The following is a 22,533-nucleotide window of genomic DNA, read 5'->3' as shown; positions in this document are numbered from 1 at the left end:
TGTATAGATATTGTCGATATAAATATTTTGAGCTGAAACAATAAGCTTTTGGGTGATATAAAATTTATTATATTTGGGTTGATTTAAAGGTGATAGAATAAAAAAAGGTAGACTTTTTCGATTTTTTTTTTTGCAAAAAAATTATTTTTTAAGGTTTCACTTCTACCACGTGTGAATTGCACACATGATTTTTTTTTTTAATCATACCATTTGAAAATCAAATAAAAACACATTTCAACCAAATAAACTCATTTTTTTGAAAAACATAAAAAATTGTATTAAAAAAAAAAAAAAACATATTGAAACTCCAACACCACTTTTCATGTCCCAATATGAAGAGTTTTTCTATGAAATTTCGCATGAATTTATTTGAACTATTGGAACAGGATATTTCAAAAATGAATGTATCCTTCACAAAAAAAAAATTCTAAGAAAATATACCAAATTCGTGTATGTACCTTTATAGCTACTTTCTTGCTTACTTTTTTTAAGGCTATATGACACTGCTCGGAATCTGCTATTGCTGCTACTGAAAATATACATTTTTTCCATCGAACTCACATTCAAATGATTTATGAATGTCATAAAAGAGGTATTTTTTGCTATATACAGAAAAAGTAACTATCTAAACAAAATATTGTATTTGTCACTAGCTGTCTCACAATTTACAATCATAAATAAAAAGTATCTATCTATGTTGATACCTTCAGGTAGAATAGATGTAAAACATCAATAAAAATAATAAAAATTTACACCTATAGAACAAAGTATAGACAAAATATTTGAAAACCAATTTAGAAGCTTAGAGGCGTACCGCATATACAAAAACGACAAAATATCCCTTTTTCTTTTATATATGCATCATTGAGGATCAAGGTTCAATTGCTCTCGCGCGTCCATAAAAATAAACATTTAGCCCTCTAAAAAAAAAAAATATCTATACATACAAGATACAAGGGAGAATACACATTTCATTCGCGTGACAGTAGCAGCAGATATACTCTATACTCGCTGTCACACAAAAGTGGCAATAAAAACCGTTTTCAGATATTCAAAAACGACCCATCTTTATTTTTCAAATGACCTTTGCCATATTCCATTTTTCTCATATTCATTCTATTTTTTTTCGTCGTCATATCGCTCGTTGTTCAATGAAATAAAAATTAGAACAATCTTCTGGGAGTATTTAAAAAAAAAGATACGTTTTTTTTTATTCTTGTATGTATTTCAAAAATGAGTTTCCCATAAGTGCAGCGCGATGTATCTCAAAAATTCAAGCGAAATTCCAAGCGCGCTCGTAAAAATATGTCAAAAACGAACAGGAGGCAGGCGGGCGGGCTTTGCTCTGCTTCTAAAGATACCTTTTCGTATCGAGTTTTTGTCTCTTTGTTTTTATTACTCTCCTGTTGGAATTTACAACATGCCAGTGTCGTGTGAATAATTTGGTGGCTGCGTTAGGATAATTCTGCGAATAAAGGTATAATATAAGCAAGAAGGGTTTTTATGAGTCCTAAAAGTCAGTACACGTTCGCGTCGATATGTATCTCATTGTCAATGTTGTTGTTGTTATTATTGTCTTCAGAGGCATTAATTTTACTTCTTTCATTGGTTTCACTGCAGATATATAGCTACTGTCTGGTGTAGGTACTAAATTTTTTTTTTTTTTTGAATATTTTCCCTGTGTGTTATAATTTTTTCACGATTGATAAAAATGAAAAGGAAAAATAGAGCCATAAAACAGTGGGAAACCATGTCCTGTCCGAGAGTTGGTATCTTCTTCTTTTTGTCCTTTTTTTTCTTCTCAAGAACTAGAAGTGCACACAAGATACACTTTTTTTATTGCTACCGTTTGTATCTTTTATACATTACCTTGTATCTTTTTGGTCTTTTTTTGACCCACCGCTATCATCATTTTCTAGGATAAGATGCATAGATAGATTGTTTATAATATTTGCCCACGAAATTCTTCTAAATTTTGATTTAATGAATTCCTGCCGCCGGTTTTTTTTTTTTTTTTTCTTTCTAAAAACCACTTGTGGCGGTATCCTCCTTCAACATGGAAGAAGTCTTCATCATTCTTGATGTTTGTTTACATCTCTATCTGGTCCGTCGAGAGTCGAGACTGTTAGCAAATATTGAAAAAAAAAAATCATACAAACACCCGGGACAGGCCAGCCAGATAGTATGTTTTGAAATTTTTTTTTCGGTTTTCTTAATTGAGATGCAATGAACTGTGGCGCCTTTTGTTATGGAAGTTGGAAGTGAAATTTGAGACAGCATCATAAAATGCAGACGATCGACATGCATATAGAAGATCGAAAAACCAAAACTGAAAAAAAAAAAATTACCAAAAACTGTCAAAATCTGTGTAGACAACTGACTAAACCTGAATTGCAATAACTTAATTAAGCAGAAAGTGTGTGTGAAAATGGCAACAACAACAAAAAATATAACACAGAGGCTTTAAATATTTTTTTTTTTTTTGTGTAAAATATAATGTATCTCAAGCTCACTAAATTGCCGCACGATCAAATTCCAAGCGATTGAGAAAAAAAAAACAGCAAATTAACAACAACAAAAAGATCGTTTGATCGCAAAAGTTGAAAAACCACAAAAGCCACCACAAATTACCTACTGCAGAACAAAAAAAAAAAAAACAAGATACAATAAGATCGGTGAGAAAGAAGAATTTCGATTGAAATTCATGTTAGATCGATGTAACTAGCGACATCTAGCGGTGGACAAGTTGGGATCTTTTGCAGAAAAATAGTACAAAAAGATCACATCCATCGAGAGAGTGAGAGAGATTTTCTTAGTAAATTTGATTGTGGTGGTGATCTTCTCAGAGAATTTTTCAATGGCGCCCAACGTGAGACACAAGATACACGATCTATGACGATCGAAAGAGACTCCTGCAGAGAGGTTCTCTTTCTTGTGACTGTATTAGTGAGAGAGGATTATCATGACTGTATTTGTGTGTTTCCCCTTAAAATTGTTTGTGGTAGTGTTTTGATTTTTTGTCATTTTATCTCACATGATATTCCATCGACTTGTTGTCTACCTGCTGTTTTTTGTTCAACGGGTTTATGAATTATGAAAAAATAAACGCAAAACTTGTGTGTGGAAAAGAAAAACAACAAAAAATTAAATGGAAAAAGATATAATTCTTTTTTTTTTCTATCTTATAAGTTGGGTTGTAGAACAAGAATGAAAAATAAGTAAAAAAAAAAAAAGATACATTTTAGTCAGAGTGCGGGCTTTTATAGATAGAAATTTGTTATGCTTCATAGTTGTTGTTGTTGTATTTGTTATTTAGAGGAGTTTTTCAGAGGTAAGATCGTATAGTTTGTTAGACGAGAGACATATAAGACGTTTGAAGAAAATGATGATGATGATGGGCAACAAACGAAGAAGAAGATCTTCTCTATGGACTCTGGGAAATTGAATTGAATTGACGATGTTGATGATGATGATGATGACGACGATATTCTACGACAGAACGACATTGCAAAGACGACAAAGTTCTTCTTCACTACCTTTTACTATAATAATATGAAGACAACACGATGATGATATGTGGTGTTCAATGATCTTTTACACACAACACACTACTATACGAAGAGAGAAGCTACAGATAGATAGATAGAGATACAGTCTGGGAATTAAATGGATTCTAAGAGTTTTTTTATTCTAGTTTTTTTTTTTTTTTTACTTTTTTATTCATTTTAAGTTTTATTTTGTTGGAAGTCGTCTTATTTTATGTTTCATTTTTTTTTTTCTTCTATTTTTGGTCCAATTGGGAGTGGTGTGTGGTTATTTTTTATTGTTATTAAAATTATAAATATATTTATTATTTTTGTTATGTTTGAGATGATAGGAGACCTTATGACATTGCTTTGATCTTTTTTTTTGAAGATTAAACTGTTCTCTTGTGGAGAAGTGTTTTGCTTTTGTAGTAATTTTTTGAATGGGATTTTTGGTTAGTTATAGATTGTTTTTTTTTTTTTCTTAATTTTGATTAGAGATTTGCTAGGAAATGTAGATTAAGTTGTGATAGATAGAAAAAACAGGAAATATTAATAGAAGAATTAAAGAAATCAAGGTCTTTGAGATTAATTCATATTTTTGGTGATTAACTTAATCTTATTGGATTAAAGTGATTTTCGCATAAACATGAACTTTTTCGATTGCGTAGGTCACACGCTCTATTTCCTTTCATTTTTTCGAACAGAAATATTTTTGGTGTCATGTATTTTCGCAGGATGATCTCAACTGGAAGTTTTAAGATAAATCAGTTTGAGTTAGGATTAAAAGTCTATAATAAATAAAAGTCAAGAAAGAAAATCCTAATCCGCCCTCAGTTATTTCGTATAGCGACTAAACCGAAGCCAAGTCCGCTCTTGAAGATCGGATATAAAGCAATCTTTATAAGCTTGTTGAAGAAAGTAGTATAATAGTCCACCAGCTCCATAGTTCACTAAAGACTAGTTCCGGAAGAGCCCCCTCACATCGTTTTAATAATCCAAATACTAAAAAGCAGAGCAAGCAGAGATTAGATCCCAATTTACACGCTCAAGACTACTCCGCAGTCTCCTAGAATGTTGACAGCCTTTCCGTCAGTCAATTTGAAGAATCCATAAGAAAAGTTTTTTTGAGTAAAAAGAAAATAATAACTAATGAGATCATGAGTTCGTTATTAAAAAATTGAATCACGAAATATTTTACATACCAATATTGAAGTTTATCAAGTTTGTCTTCAGCTCCACAAAACCAAAAACAAAATTGCGAGACCTTCTTTATGTAATGTATTTTGTTCTAAACTCAAGAAGTAACAAAGTTCATATGAACTTTGCGAGGCACCTTAAAAAATGTCTAATATCTCTATATGAAACAAACTAAAAACTGCCGAAAAGCAGCTTTCTGTTGAACTTAACCTCGATCGAAAATCAAAGGTATAATGAAAATTTTAAATAAAATATCGAATTTCCTAACAATAAAATCGTTATAATGAAATGGAAAAATTCACAAAGAAATATTAGACTTTTAACCTAAATTATTTTGGTCAGACATTGACACTATATGCACACAATAATGCATATCTACCATAGCGCCATAAGATACTTTATTTGGATTTTGCCTTTAGGCGTTTATAATTATTATTAATCATTTAATTCGATACTTACTTAAACTTATATAATTACATTCTATAGATATACCTTCATTCAAACATACGTTATTGGTAGAAGAAATATATTGATATGCATTACGATATTTATAATGTCAATGATTATGGCATTCAAATGCATATTAATATGACAAATATGCAATATAGATAATTATTCATAACAACTGTCAGCAGAAATAATAATATACTAACTTATCAATTTTTAATGGTTAATTTATGCAAATAAGCGTGCAGTGAACTTGTGCATTGTGCATTTTAGATTACAGATAATAGTGTTTTATACCTGATAAAATAAAAACATACAAATATTATACATACAAGAGTATGTATGTGAATGCATGGTTTGGTTTGGATATCAAATTCGATATGATGTGTATAATTTTGCAAACATTCTTGCTTGAATTGAATTTAATGCGTTTAATGTGCAATTATTTTTTTTTTTTGCATGCATTTGTTTAAAATGAAATTTAATCGATTAATGACATTAGAGATGAACTTTAGGTTGACATTTTATATAGGTAGTTTTGTTTTTTTTGTTCAAGTGTTGTGTTGTTTTCAAGGCCATGGAATGTCAGTTTAACATTACATATTCAATATCAGATCAGGGTGTTGGAAATGTAATTTAATATAATATTTAGATGTTTAAAAACAAATGCACTTTTGTAATGAAAAAGGATTTAAATATATTTTAACTAAAGGAAATCTTTCAAGTTTCAATTTAACGTAATAAAGTTATGTTTTCAATCAACAGAAACAATCGTTAAAATAATTTGCATTGGGAATTTCACGTCCATTAGATACCAAGTTTTTGTCGAATCATCAAAATTGATTCCTTAAAATTGTAGTTAGTTAAATGCTATTTTTTTTACTGAAGCGGAAACGCATCTGATTTTTTTTTTGTGGCCAGTAACCAAATATTTTTGGTGCAAAATTAAATTTCTTCCAACACTTCTCAAAAAAAATAAAATAATTTTTTCCTTCAAAAAATAACAAGTGAAGTCCCAAATTTTAAAAAAAATTCGGAATTCAAGGTTTGGTACGTGTGATTTTAGGGTATTTTGAAAATTGTCAAAATTGTACAATTTAACATGATGCGCAAGCAAAGCAGAACTAGAGCAGATCAACTCATTAAATTGTGTAAGTGAACAATATAACCGTTAGTAAAACAGCTTCTAAATTTAATTTATTGATTGGCAATCGACAATTTTAAGAAAAACTGTAATGAAATGAATTCTAACAATTCTAATGCGAAAAATATAAGCAATTATGTATATTTTGTATATCTCGAGACTGAGGCAGGACATTGACATAATTAAGTCAAATGGAGTTGCATACAACATCTACTATTTGGTCCATGAATAAGATTATAAATGAAGTTTTTAACTTTTGTATAAAAATAGCAATTTCTATTAACATGGACCAGGGTATGATATTTTAGTTTAGGTCCCTCATTAATGAATTCATTATAATAATTATTGAAGAAAAGTCGCAACAGTTTATTAAAAAACACGCAATTAAAAAGAATTATTTTTAAATGCTCTTTTGCTTTAAATGTTGCCATTGTCTATCATTATTGACGACTTTTAATAGTGACACAAAAATTGCCATGCCCTTGTATTATAAATGACCCTTAAAATTGTGTTTTTTTTTTCAAAATTTTGCAGTCTTCTATCAAATTAAGCTATACAAAAAAAAATTGTCACGTCGAGGCCTCCAACCTGAAGGAAGCAAAACTAGCGAACATTTTTCTAATTTTTTTTTTTTTTTAAGATTGCAATTGCAGCAAAATTGAAAAATAATAAATATTTTCAACAAAAAAAAAAAATACAATTTTGAATTTAGGCTCATAGGTACACTAACATTTTCGAGTGGTGTTAGCACGGTCGCCAGGGGTTACAAGAAAAATTTCATATCAATATTTACAATAATGTGGTTTTCGAAATTTTAAAAATTCCAAATCGCAATGCATACGGGTCATAAGAAAACTATTGAAATCAGTGAGCATTGGTTTGGATACGAATATCTTCTAAACGGTTAAATCAATCAATTTGATTCCAAGGAATTTTTTGTAGAACGTTTAAGCCCCTACAAGAATATATCTTGCTAATTTGAAAATAATGAAGTTTCAGGGAATTGGAAATTTTTTAAAAATATAAAATGTTTTTATAATTTTTTTTAACTTTGACCTCGAATATCTTTCGAATGGTTAGATTAATGAAAAAAGTTAACAACACCTTTTTTGTGGAGCAATCAATTTCTAATAAGAATATGTCTTGCGCGTTTGATTATTATAATTTTTCAATTTGTTACAAAATTAAGAACAAAAAACGAATTTTTAAAGATTTTCTCGATTTTTGGACCTCAAATATCTATTCAACGGTTGGATAAACGAAAAAAGTGTATGAGGCTTTTTTTGTAGAGCGTTCAATTTCCTACAAGGATATGAAAAGAAATTTGCTAAAAAGTCAATTAATAAAAAAATTATTTTTTTTTAGTAGAAGCTTGATGTAAAAATGGAAAATTGAAAAGAGGAGGACCTTCCCATTAATATAAAGAGCTCATATTTGGTGTGTATATTCTAGAGAGGTCTAGCAATCGATTTTTCGGAGTACCAAATAAAAAAAAAAGAATTTCGATTTTTTTGACCCACCCTAACCTACATTTACCTACATTATTAGTTATTAACTACCTATATGTAAAAACAAATTAAGTAAAATTAATTTGCCCATAATAGCGTTCCTTAACTCTATGTAATCATTTCCACTATATCCATTTCACCATAAAACGTAGGCAGGTATCCTGCCATAAAATAACTTTTAAAATCATCTTTAAATTGTTAAAAAACAACTAAACCACTATCTCAATCATAAAATAATAATCAACATAATTTCAAATATTTTCTGCCCGCATAATAGATAGATAGATAGTTCACTTTATTCTCAACTCAATCCGTGCTAAAAAAAAGTCCCTACTTTATATCCACAAAAACTATAGATAACTATAACAACATTAAAAGTATCACAAAAATTCTTCGATCTCGTATATGGAGAGTGCGAGTGCATTGCATACTGCCTGCCTGCATGCACTGCGCCCCCTTTTGGATTGTCTCAAACTAAACAACTTGTACTATAATTTGCAATATAATTCTGCACAAGAATAACACAGGCAAAACAAAATCTAAAAACAAAATAAATATAAAAATAAAAAAAATACACCACACACAATGGGCAATGTGGGGCTAAGAAGTAATAATATCAAAAAGCAACAAGAAATTCAGAAAAAAAAGAAAAAGAAAAATGGACAAGAAAATGATGGAAGAAAAAATTGTCAAGTGTGTAGAAAACGAAGGAAATAATAAAAATAAAAAAAAAAAAAAATACGAAACAAAAACAAAACAAAAGTCACAACAAACTGTATCAATGTGTAGTAAAAGAGAAAAATTATATTCCCAAGTATTTGTATGTCAGATAATATATTTTTTTTTTCTTCTAAAACTACAAGTGTATTGTATCTATTGCTTGTATCTTTTTAGTATTCTCTGTTTTATAAGAAAAAAATAAAAAAAAAAAACTGCTACTTCCCCATTTACCCCATGACTCCCCTAAACTATCATGCTAAAAAACAGTGTATGCAATGTGCTGCATCTGTTGCATTGTAAGGTGAATTCAGACTTGGGGGTGGGTGATGGGAGGCATATTCTAGTGAGAAGACTAACAAAAAACACACAACATACACTCTCTTTTCTCTTGTCTCTCTCTATTTAACTGTAACATACAAATACATGCGGTTTATAAAATAGTTGTTGTATGTAGTATATTTCTGCAAAACACCATGTGTGTGACAAACAAGCCCGAATGCACATTTTCCATGCACAAAAACTCTGTATGACACTAATACTACAAGAGAATATACTACAAAGTGTAGGAGAAAGAGAGTTTTAAAGTCTCATACACAGGCGGCGCGACCGGAGTGTGTTAATGAACAAAAGGGTCATTTGCTTTTGAGGGGTAATAATGTATAGTAAAATCCTTATTGCCTCTCTCACTCCACTGCACACTATAACTTTTCTATATGTGAATATGATGCAAATGCACTCCCGCAATTATACCCAACAACTAACACACACACAGTTACACAAATTTTGTTATTCTCAATGTTGTTTGCCTGTTGGACAATTTGACAATCGAATTTATGAGTTCGACCGACTGCAACAACCGACGACGACTATGAGGACTCTCACAGGCCCTTAACATTATCTCTGTGTGTATGTGTGTGTGTTTATGTTATTCCGACGGACTCGACAAACTTCTCTACCTAAAATCCTATCCCTTTCCCCGTTTTTTACCAACAAGCTAAACTGGAAACTATACTCTATAATACTGGACACACAGATTCAATATATGTAAACCTACCTACTTACAATTTATATTTTATATTCTCTTTTGCATGTGTATAGTATAGATATTGTATCTGTGAGATACATTCTACTTTGGAACAGCAGAAAATTTTTAAAGACACCAAGTCGATGGATTCGAGAGCAGCAAACCGAATAATCAGTTTGAGTTTGATCGTTGAGCGGTTATCATGCATTTATAGAACTACAAAAAACCGTATAATTATAATTTTTTTTATATTTTCTTAAGACCGCCGCGCAACTTGTAACTTTGAAAATAAAAAAAAAAAAAATTAAAAAAAAAAAAAAAAATATATCGACTTTGAAAGTTAGAAAAAAATCGCCAAGTTTTTGAATTGAAAAAGACGTCGAAAACGACTTGCGGGGTTGTTTGCCCGAGAGAAGCGAGCGAGTGTTCGAAAAAATGTCAATTTTTGACAAATTTAAGAAATTTTGAATAAAAAATCGCAAAAAATAATAAAAAAAAATTCCAATTGCGATTGAAGAAAAAGTGTGTCCAAAACATCAAAGTTAAAAGATTTTGGACCTTTCAAAATTTTGTTTTGTGGTCCAAAATAGTTTTTTTTTAAGTTTTTTTAATTTTTAACAAAAAAAAAAATAAATTTCCAAAAATGTCACAAATCAAAATATTTCTGTGTTTAACATTAGTGGCAAGTGCGATTGCGCAATGCTCGTGGGAATTCGTACGCACAACAATGGATATCAAGTGCAATTTACGAATTATCGATGCTACCCCACATGGATTAGATCTACAAGTGGCCGAAACAGCCAACAATTTGGATATACAGTGCGCCGATGATTTATTATACGCGTCCGAATTACCAATCAATGCATTTGTCCGTCTGCAAAAGTTATCCGAGCTAAAATTGGATTCGTGTAAATTGCAACGTTTGCAACAAAATGCATTCGAAGGTTTAGTGTCGTTAAAGAAATTAACAGTTCGTACGCGAAATTCGATTTGGGGACCGGGTAAAAGTTTAGACATTTTAACAAATACATTTGCCGGTTTGCGAGATTTGCAAACATTGGAGCTGAGTGAGAATAATATTAGACAATTGCCTGAAGGTGTGTGGTGTCCGTTGCACAGTTTGAAGGTATTGAATTTGACTGCGAATCGTATTCGATCGGCCGATAGTTTGGGTTTTTCGGAGAAATTATGTTCGATCGGTGGAATGCAAGGTTCGGGATCGGAATTGCAAGTTATCGATGCGAGTTCGAATGAGATACGTTCGTTGCCGGAAAATTGGGGTGCATCGCGATTGCGCCGTTTGCAGCAACTAAAACTCCAACACAACAATATCACAAGTATTGCTGCCGATGCATTTAGTGGTTTAACAAGTTTACGTACATTGAATTTGAGTTATAACCATTTGGAGACCATTCCAATTGATGCATTCGCCAATAACAAAGAACTTCGGGAAATCCACTTACAGTCGAATGAGTTATATGATCTTCCAAAGGGTATCTTCCATCGTTTGGAACAACTTTTGGTTCTTGATTTATCTGGTAATCAATTGACCAGTCATCATGTCGATAATACAACTTTTGCTGGTTTAATCCGTTTGATAGTTCTAAATCTGGCAAATAACGCTTTGACCAGGATCGGTTCCAAGACCTTCAAGGAACTATATTTCCTCCAGATCCTTGATATGCGCAATAATTCCATTGGTCATATCGAAGATGGTGCATTTTTGCCTTTGTACAATCTTCACACCTTGAATTTGGCCGAAAATCGTCTACATACTTTGGATAATCACATCTTCAATGGTCTCTATGTCTTGACCAAGTTGACTCTGAATAACAATCTAATCAGCATAATTGAAAGTCAAGCTTTCCGTAATTGCTCCGACTTGAAAGAGCTTGATTTGAGTTCCAACCAGCTTGCCGAAGTTCCAGAAGCTATCCAAGACTTGACAGTGCTAAAAACTCTTGACCTCGGTGAAAATCAAATATCCGACTTTAAAAACGGCACATTCAAGAATTTAAATCAACTCACCGGTCTTCGATTGATCGATAATAGAATCGGTAACATCACGAAGGATATGTTTGCCGAACTTCCAAGACTCAGTGTGCTCAATCTAGCCAAGAATCGTATCCAAGCTATCGAAAGAGGTGCTTTGGACAAGAATACTGAAATCGAAGCAATTCGTCTAGATAGAAATTTCCTAACCGACATTAATGGAATTTTTGCAACTTTGGCCTCACTTTTATGGTTGAATTTGTCAGAGAATCATTTGGTTTGGTTTGATTATGCATTCATTCCAAGTAACCTTAAATGGCTTGATATTCATGGCAATTATATCGAAGCTTTGGGTAACTACTACAAACTCCAGGAGGAAATCCGGGTGACAACTCTTGATGCTAGTCACAATCGCATCACAGAAATCGGTCCAATGTCAGTGCCAAATTCTATTGAACTTCTTTTCATCAACAACAATATCATCAGTTCCATTCAACCCAACACTTTCGTCGATAAAACCAAACTTGCACGAGTTGATCTATATGCAAATGTCCTGTCAAAAATTCCATTGAATTCACTTCGAGTTGCTCCAGTTTCGAGTGAAAAGCAAGTTCCTGAATTCTATTTGGGTGGAAATCCATTTGAATGTGATTGCTCCATGGAATGGTTGCAAAGGATCAACAATCTTACCACTCGGCAACATCCTAAGATCATTGATCTCACAAATATCGAATGTTTGATGCCACATAGCCGTAATTCACCAATTCGCCCATTGACTTCTCTGAGTAGCCAAGATTTCGTGTGTAAATACGAATCCCATTGCCCAACATCCTGCCATTGCTGTGACTTTGAAGCCTGCCAGTGTGAAATGAAGTGTCCTCAAAATTGTTCCTGTTTCCATGATGCTACATGGTCCACCAACATCGTCGATTGTGGCAAACAGAATCGCAATACTTTGCCAAGTAAGCTTCCTTTGGATGTCACAGACTTGTATCTCGATGGAAATAACCTACCCGTTCTCCACTCGCATGTCTTCGAGGCCAGGAGAAATCTAAGAGCTCTGTATTTGAATTCCAGTAACGTAATGACGATAGAAAATAAGACTTTCAGTGATCTTGGCATGCTTCGAGTTCTTCATCTCGAAAACAACAAACTCCAATCCTTGGCTGGTCATGAATTCGGGCAACTATCCCTTCTCAGAGAGCTCTATCTTCAAAACAATCTCCTTACCCAGATTGGAAATGCAACTTTTGCTCCATTAGTGTCATTAAAAGTCCTCCGATTGGACAATAATCGACTGGTTTCGATCAACATTCCACAATTTGTCAATCTTCAATATCGCAATGGTCTGGAAGCTTTGACAATTGGACGTAATTCCTGGTCATGTCGGTGTCGTTTCCTTCAAGAATTCTCTCAATTCGCCTCTGATAATGCCATGATCATTAAGGATGCATCAGAGATTTACTGTGTCGATGGAGCTGTTAAACGTGAGTTGGATCTTACTGCTCAAGCTGAATGTAGTGAACTTCTTGAAAATAGCAGCAATTTGGCCTCCCAGGACATCAATGGTGGATATGTACCACTTTTGGCTGCAGTTTTGGTGTTAATTTTCCTAATTGTCGTTCTGATCGTGGTTTTTGTCTTCAGAGAGTCGGTTAGGATGTGGCTTTTTGCCCATTATGGTGTTCGTGTGTGTGAACCTCGTTTCGAAGATGCTGGCAAATTGTACGATGCTATTATTTTACACTCCGCGAAGGATTACGAATTTGTGTGCCGAAATATTGCAGCTGAACTTGAACACGGTCGTCCACCATTCAGATTGTGTATTCAGCAAAGAGATCTTCCACCAGAGGCTTCACATTTGCAGATTGTTGAAGCATCTCGAGCATCCCGCAAGATCATCCTTGTCCTAACCCGAAATCTCATCCAAACTGAATGGAATCGCATTGAATTCCGTAATGCCTTCCATGAAGCACTTCGGGGTTTGGCGAGTAAACTGGTGATCATCGAAGAGACCGCTGTTAGTGCCGAAGCTGAAGAGGTTCCTGAACTTGCTCCATATCTGAAATCGGTGCCATCAAATCGTTTATTGACTTGCGATCGTTATTTCTGGGAGAAGCTCCGATATGCTATTCCAATTGAGCTGTCACCACGAGGTAACAACTACACATTGGACCATCACGAACGTTTCAAACAACCTGTTAGTCCTGGAGTGATCTTCCGACAGGCTCCACCTCCTCCAGCTTACTACCAGGAGGACATGGAAGCCAACTACTCGTCCGCAACTACTGCTACTCCCAGTCCTCGTCCTAGCCGACATGTTGCTCGTCCTTGTGAAAGCATCGCCATGCGACCACCTTCTGAACACATCTACTCCAGCATTGAATCAGAATACAGTGCATATGATCAACAGGAGAATTTGTCCATGATTCCAAGTGGACAACAGCAGTTGTTAGGTCACCCACATTTTCGATCGGGTGGACAGCATAATCTAAGGAATCCCCATCATCCTTCGTCGTCAGCACAATGGCGCCCAATTCAACAGGCTCCAGTGCATCTTCGAACTAATAGCAATTTAAGTAATGCTTCGACTTCGACACAATCCACGTCGGCAGCTATTCAGTCAACTCAAGCACAACCCCAAGCGGGAGCAGCTGTGACGTCATCGTCGGTAGCTCCACCAGCTTCATCAGCGGCGATAGCATCAGCACCACCAGCACCAAGTACGAGTAATTCCAATGCGAACAATCAGGCGTTCCTAGTTTAACCCATAACAACTTATACTACAATTCTTCTTAAATAAAAAAAAAAACAAAATCAATGTGATATTAAATAATGTATTAAAGTTTGTATAAAGTTAAATAAAAAAAAATTATAATTAATTCTATAAAAATTGATAGTAGTTCTAGTATTATTAATCATTAAAGTGTGTGTCATTTTTCTTGTAAATATTTCCATGCGAGACATAAAATACTGAATTCTTAAAAAGCGGACTGATAGATTTCTAAACGAGAAAAAAAAACTTAAAAAAAAAAAATTGTAAAAAATTAAATATTTTTTTATAAAATTTTACACAAAAAAAAACATTAATAAACTATTATTATACGCTCATGTTGTAAATAGCAAACAAAAAAACAATAAAAATTAAAAAATTAAATTTTTCAAATTAGCTAGAAACTTATTATTAAATAAATTCTTTTTATTTTTGTTTATTATTTTTTTTTATTTTTATTTAATTTTTGTACATCGCCTAAAAAAATAAAAATATATATATAAATAATTAATTGTTAAGTATTTAAATTAAAATTAATAATTCTAATAGTTGTTTAATAGTTATTTAAATAAAAAAGAAAAAATTAAATGTATTCTATAAAATTGAATTATTATTACTAAAAATGAAAAAGAAAAATTCTAAAAAAAAAAGAGAGAAAGAAAAACTCGGGAAAAATTCCTAAAAAACAAATTTAAAAAAAACAAAAAAACTGAAAATAAAATAAATTTTCTTATGAAAAAATTTAAAAAATAAAACTTTTGTCTTATTTTATATCTGGGTTGGATTTTCCGTATTTATCGTTGGTTGGAGATTTTTTTTCGTTGCTTTTGTTGTTGGAAGGAGATAAAGAGATAATAATTAATTAAAAGCCACCATATTGAGATTTAATCCAGATTATGTTGCTGGTTGGTGGTTTTTCTTATATTTTTTTATACAAGACTTACGATCACTACGCTATAGCAAGATATGTTGGAAACAAGTTGTCTTGTATTTTGCTTCTGGTTTGACGAGCCTTTTTGTCGATATCAGTTACAATAAATTAATACTTTAGTCACGAAAAAGTGTGAACACGCTTTTGATTTTTAGAACGCATTCGTATCGTTTTATATACTACTTATACATACATTTATAGGTATAATGAACAATTTTTCTGAATTTTTAGTTTGTCGTTTAAAGTCACGATTTTCAAAGAGCCACGTTATAACAGAGTTAGCTCAAAATGTTTAATAGAGTATGTGTAGGTGTAGGTGAGGTATATTAACATACTTATCATGCAGAACGATATAATATATTATTTGCTATGGAACAAAAGCAATAATAATTTTTTTTTTTAATCAATCTATCGCATATTTAATGTTAATTATGTTAATATTGTGTTGGTTTTTGAGGATATATATGAATGAATGAATGAACAAGAACATTGAACACAGGCTTCTTGCGATACAACTTTGGATATGGGATTTGGATAAGTTGTTGACATGATGGAAACGTGGATCGTGCACAAATTAAGGTGCTCCTTTTAATACACAGTTACATACATATTTTGTTTTGTAGGAGGACAGGAATATTCAAATAAAAATGTATGTAAGTACCTGTTTAGAATACAAGCAAGTATTCTTTTGATTGCTCTGTTTTTAGTGGCAAAATAAAAACATGTAAATGAATCATAGTTAAGTTAGTATTAAGCGCAACAATTTTGATCATTTAAATATCAGATATTAAAGGTTACGAGCTAAATGCTAAAGTGGACAAATTAATAATATCAGAACAAATCACAAGGTATCACAAAAACAGAGAACTTAATAAAAGTATACGTCCCACAGAATTTTTCATGTCAATTAACTTCCAGCTTAATAAGTGTAATAAAACGTGGTTTTGTTACAATAGCTTAGACCATTGCGTACCTACACAAAATTTAGTCGAAATCGTTAGAGGCATTTTTAAAATAAATGCAAATACACAAAAAAATTGTATGGGGATACGCTTTCTAAGTGATATGTAAAAAAAACAAGGAAATTTGTGGCGGAATCGAAAAAAAATTAATCTAATTAATTGTAGCTATGTACCTAGATAATTAAATGCTAATTTGTAGCTCGCATGGTTTTCGAGCTATTGAATTTTCAACTAAAATAAGTCTAAAGCTAGCGGATAAAATCTGAAATGACTAAAAACAATAGATTTGACTGACATCCAAATTTGTAGTTTTTTAAATGCTTTTAAATTCCACTAACTTCGTTTTTATAGCTTGTGTTTTTTTTTTTCAAAATTCCGCTATAATAAGACTGAAGTTAGCGGACAAAAAAAGGAAAATTATTATTTTTTGATGTTGTAGCCAATTAAATGCTTTTATTTCTTATTCTAACTTACCTAAGGTTTCAGAAGTGCACTTCCGATTCCGGTTTGATCAGGCTAACGGAGACATTTTAAAAGAATAACTTTTTTTTGAGTATAGGTAAATGTAGCATTTGAAAACAAATTTTTCAGCTATGAAAATCCATATTAAAGAATGTTTTTTCAGTATTATCGTGTCAAAAATATCATAACTAAGAAATATGAATAGCAAAAAGGTATTTTCGAAAATAATAAATAGCAAAACTAATGTGTTACTCTCATGTTACATTTGAGTAACATGCACTGCCTATGACCACCAAAAAAAGTCGGACAACTGAGAAAATAACTTTTTATGGAACAATAAATAATGTATGGTACTTCTACTAAGCCAAAATACGTTCTTTCTGGATTAACATTTTTTATACCTATCTTTTTTTTCAAAATTATGGCCATACCTATATAAAAATAAAATTTTTGCAAAAAAAACAAAAAATGTGAATTTCAGTTCCTTTTTCGATAAAAAAAAATTAAAAGTATGATATTTGACTAACATTTTGTAATAATCCAGTAACTAGACATTATTATCTTTCAATTAAGCCATTGAAACCTAAAAAAATATTTAATGGAATATTTTTTACGAATTTTTAAAAATATGTTACATGAGAGTAACGTTGGGTTGGAAAGGGTTAAGCCACAATTTTGTAGCTTAAACCCTTTTAATAAAATTCAAGGTTTTTTTTAATAAAAGTAAACTCAAAACCAAGTTTTCAAAATCCAAAAAAATGCAAAATTCAAAAAAAAAAATTTGCAGAAATTTGTAGTAACCTATAGTCTCATACATACATAGGTACTTAAACCTCGATTTTGTACCCCGATCTCTTTTCTTGCTACTCACGATCAGGATTCCACTTAAATAAGACGAAACCTCTTATACATATAACGGAAAATTCAATAACTAGAAAACCATGCAATCTACAATTTTTTGGTTTCGGCAACAAATATTTAGCATTTAATGAGATTAACTTTTTTTAAAGAGAAGTAAAAAACTAACCTATGAAATTAAAAACAAAATATCTGTATCAAATTCCTAGCAAATCCGTCCACTCTTTTAGGGTCTAGCTTTTTGTACAGATGGACGCACAGACAGACGGTCGGCACGACGAAAACCACTTTTTGGAATTCTTCATAATCGTAATTTTTGTTTTGATTTAAACCTCGATTTTTTTTTGTCAAGAATCCAATAGGTACCTACTTGCTCTATAGAGCAAGTCATCATAAAAAACCCTCTGAAGAGCCTTTTAAAATAGCTATACATACGCATTGAACTGGTTAGAACAATAGAATTTCAAGACTTGGCGGTTACTAGGTTTTAATTTTTGAACTAAGGGTGGGCTAACGAAAAAAAAACCTTGGGCTATCCTGGACTAACCTTGGGCAATCGAACCAGGCAGTTTTGAAAAAATTAGAATTTGGGGTGCCAACTTCACATAGCCCTGGAAATCCTAATAAATCCACAAGAAGAAAACATAAACCCATATTTAATTGGAATAATAAATATACCAGATATAAAGCTAAATATACCAGAAGTAAAGTTATCCCTGCGTTATTTTTTCTCTGTACATCAAAATGGACCCGTGGTCACGCCTTAAGTTCAAATTTACAAAAACTAAAGTTTTACTAAAGTTTTAGTAATAAAATACATAAAAAGGAGAGTCACCGAAGGTTTTAAAATTCTTTTTAAAAATAACGTTGGTGAAAATATTGAATTCTTGACATTAAAATTTTTCCCAAAAACCGTTATAATTTCTTATTCTTTTCAATAAAAATTGTCTAGACATACTTAACTTGAATATCTCATAAACCTTCAAAGACAAATAATATTATGTTGACTTTGATCTATGATTTAAATACGTGCTAATATACTGTCCCCGTTACAAGCCGCAATCAAACACAAAACCATTATAATACTCAAAACGGCCTTCCATCGAGTTCAATAAATGTGCATTTTTACCATTAACACCAATGTTTGCATATTAATTTCATTCTTTTTTTATTTTATTATTGACACAATATTGTTGTAGGTAAATTTATCGATAAATGTATTAAATACTTTGTCACCAATTTTCCAATTAATCAAACACATTGCAGTCATGTATTATTGTTGTAGGCATGTTTTATGTTATCAAATTACCGCCTCTCGATTTCACTAATAAGTCCGCATATAGAGGCGCTGTGTTCATGTGCACTCATCACAGCTAGAATCATTAAAATTGAAAATTAAAAAGAAAAAAAAAAAAAAAGAAATAATCATTAGCTCAAAATGCAACAGGTGGATTTTTGTATACAAAACTTCAATTTACCTCGAGGTGTGGATTAACCCATTTAACATAACCTCTCTCTTTCTCTTGGGCTGATAGAACGTGTATTCACAACTTTAACCATAACCGGGATGTCACGTATCGGGCATTAGGTTTTGAAAAAGAAAGAAAATAAAAAAAATCATTTTATACGTTGCAATGCAAAGTACTATCTGTTGTTTGAGTACGCGTATATTATGAACATTTAAAATTGAAAGAAAAAAAAGAATTATTGATAAATATTTTGTTGCGCACAATAATAAAACAACAATGTGATTATTATTTTTCTTTTTCTATCTTTTATTCTATTAAAATTTCCAATCAATTAGAATGCAAATGGGGGTAACCTTTATAGAGTTGGTTTAACCAAAAGCTATCTATGACATTCCGTGTGTATTTTGTACATCTATATTACCGTTGAACAATTATTATTATTTTGAGGATATTATATGCATGTTGTATTTACATAGTTTTTATTTAGGGAAATATGCTGAGTTGAATTTATAATTAGAAAAAATTATTATTTCCATGGGTCAGACAGGGTTGGCTAGGTTAAACAGGCCACCAACCCAGGCCTGGGCGCCAAATTCGATCTGAAGCATGATACTTACCTGCGGGTAGTACGAAGATAGTTAATTTTATGGTTTAAATAAAGTCATTTGGGGAGTAACTTTTCCCACACTTTTTGTCATTTTTCAGAAAATCGAAAAAAGGTAACTTTTCATACGATTTATAGTTTTTACCGGTTTTCGGACCGCGATTTGTATAGGATCAATTTGCACTTCTAGTTTAACTTGGGCTGAAAAAAATTAAGCGTTGGGGTGTGCATAGCATAACTACATAATTCTTTTGAAAAAAGAAAAATTTCAAATGAAATTGAACTTCAAACAAAGTATGCAGTATGTTTTTATTAGGAAGCCGTTTTTCTAAAAAATATTTTTTCTTACAAAAAATTAGAACAAAAATAAATAAAGTTGATATGCCATTTTTTAGCAACTAGGTACTTATGAAAACCTAAAACCAAAATTTTAAAAACATTCAAATTGAAATTTGATTTTACAAAAAAAAAAAAAAAAAATATTTTTTAAAAAATCCAAATATATAATTTTTGAAAATTTTGATTTATATTTATAGTACAGGTAATAAGTATAAAAAATGTGAGAAATGAAAAAAATTGGGAAACCGACGAAGTTACGAGCGTCAAAGTTACGCGAAACCGAAGTTACGAAAAACTAGAGTTACGAATTCTAAAGTTATGTTAAGCTATGACATGTGATTTTTGGGTTGGCAACAATTGCGAGGAATTATATGGAATTATGGAAATACAAACAAGAGATTAAAATTTTTCTCATTGGTCAGAACTAAATGAGTAAAGCGAAAATGGGTGTTATTTAATCTTGTAAAGTTTTGATTGGATAGGTATAGATATACATAATATGGTTTTGTTTTTGTGAGAAGATCGCAAAAACGTTGAAATAGAAAAAAAAAACATAAGTATACTTATGTAAGTTTGGGGGACATAATTGAAATTAACTTCTTATTTGTCCAACTAATATTGCACCTACGTATCGATATTCTCTTATTTATATTTCCATAATTCAATATCGTTTCTCGCAATTGTTGCCAACCCAAAAATCACATGTCATAGCTTAACATAACTTTAGAATTCGTAAATCTAGTTTTTCGTAACTTCGGTTTCGCGTAACTTTGACGCTCGTAACTCTGTCGTGCGTAACTCTGTTATTCGTAACTCCGTTACCATTTCAAAAAAATTATGATTGTTATAAGAACGTAAAATAAACAGACTCTACAAAATTATCTTGAGTGAAAGGGTGTTTTATTTTAAGAAATGATAAAATTCGAAATTAGTACCTACCACAAAAACTGTAAAAAAATTGTTACACCAATGATAATTGGTACAAATGTTTCGTTTATAACAGAAAACAAAGAATCTAGGTAAGTAGTCTATAAAAATATTTTAGGTGTAAGGGTGTTTTTTTTTTTTTTTTTTTGTTAAATAACGAAAATCATCGATAAGTCCGATAAAATAAATTGTATAAAATGTACGGTTATGAAATTTATTAAAAATGTTGTTTTCCCAATGGGAACTACGAATAAAATTAGTGTTAAAGTTAGTGTTACTTTTGAGATTAGAAACAAGAACAAGAATCTAAAGTGTCTATAAGAATATCATGGTTAAAAGGGTGTTTTTTTCTTAGAGAAAACAAAAATGATAGGCCACCCTGATAAAATTTGGTAAGAATAAGGGTTTATCTTGAGTAATAATCTCAGTTTACGAATTGATTGGTCTTGTTGGGCCTCTGCCATTTTGAAAAACGCGTTAGTCTCAATATCTCGAGAACGACAGGAAATTTGCAAGGATTTTTTAGATTGGAAATATAATTATCTTTCTTTCTCTAGCACATCATTTTTCTATAGTACTTACTTTCAGAGTAACAGTACCGCAAATAGTGTATTTTTTGACATTTTAAATATTTTAAACAACCCTTAGAGTTAAGTGGGAAATAACTGAAAATGAGATACTTTGCGGGTCTCTTACTCTAAAAATATAACTCCTAGAGAAAAATGATGTGTTATAAAAAGAAAGATAACGATATTTCCAATCTTAAAAGTTTTGCAAATTTTCTGTATAATCAGTCGTTCTCGAGATATTGGGACTAACGCGTTTTTCAAAATGGCGGACGCCCCGAAAGACGCAAACTGAGATTAATACTCAGAATAAACCCCTTATCAATACTGCATTTGAATTTTGCTGCCTACACAACTTTTTTCAGATTTTTCCCCCATTGACTGATAGAAAGCAAGAAGAAAGAGTTTTCATAAAAACAAATTAGGTGTTTTTTTTTTCGAAGAGACAGTAAAATTTGTAATTGGTCCCAAAAAGCCAATTTTCGTGATGGTCTTGTTGATCAGTTATTTGGATCCAAAAATATTTCTTCTTACATTTGGAGGCAGATATCTGCGCACCAAAGTCTCGAAGCAAGATTTGGTTCACACTTAGAAATCAGTTTTTGAATTGATTAGGCCTAAGAATTGGGTAGAAAAATTATAAATTTATTTTTTTTTTCAGATTTTCGAAAAAAAAAATCCAAGGGGTACCCTTTGCCAAAATAATACATTTTTCCAAATTTATCGATTGAGACATCAAAAGAAAGATCTCAAATCTTTATTTATAAGTGAAAACTAAAAGTTTCTTGGAGGTCTTGTTGCTGAGTTATTTGCATCCAAACATATTTTTTCTTATATTCGGAGACAAATATCTGCGGAAAAAAGTCTTGAAACAAGTTTTGGGAATATCAGTTGAAAGTGATTAGGCCTAAGCATTTGGGTACAAAAATTACAAATTAAAAAATTTCTCAAAACTCATCGAGTGAGACATCAAAAGGTCTCTTTAAGCTTTATTTATGTCCGAAAATCAAGAGTTTCTTGCAGATCTGTTTGATAATAATTTATTTGCATACAAACATGGTTTTTTTACATTCGAAAGCAAAT

At 31.5% G+C, this 22,533-nt stretch overlaps 1 protein-coding gene across 1 annotated transcript; it reads left to right on the top strand.

The window, feature by feature from the left end:
* The first annotated feature begins 10,069 nt into the window (after positions 1-10,069).
* LOC129918726 (toll-like receptor 7) lies at positions 10,070-14,376 on the top strand. Its single transcript, XM_055999426.1, has one exon. The coding sequence runs from the start codon at positions 10,211-10,213 to the stop codon at positions 14,324-14,326; it is 4,116 nt and encodes a 1,371-aa protein (XP_055855401.1). The 5' UTR covers positions 10,070-10,210; the 3' UTR covers positions 14,327-14,376.
* Positions 14,377-22,533: the final 8,157 nt, after the last annotated feature.

Source organism: Episyrphus balteatus, chromosome 4 (genome assembly GCF_945859705.1).
Source record: "Episyrphus balteatus chromosome 4, idEpiBalt1.1, whole genome shotgun sequence".
Taxonomy (NCBI): Eukaryota; Metazoa; Arthropoda; class Insecta; order Diptera; family Syrphidae; genus Episyrphus; species Episyrphus balteatus.
The sequence above is the reverse complement of the archived record's forward strand: the minus strand, read 5'-3'. Positions and strand labels throughout refer to the sequence as shown.

Bases quoted from the DNA above. Each gene is read 5' to 3' on its own strand.
- LOC129918726 (XM_055999426.1), top strand. From the start codon at position 10,211: ATGTCACAAATCAAAATATTTCTGTGTTTAACATTAGTGGCAAGTGCG.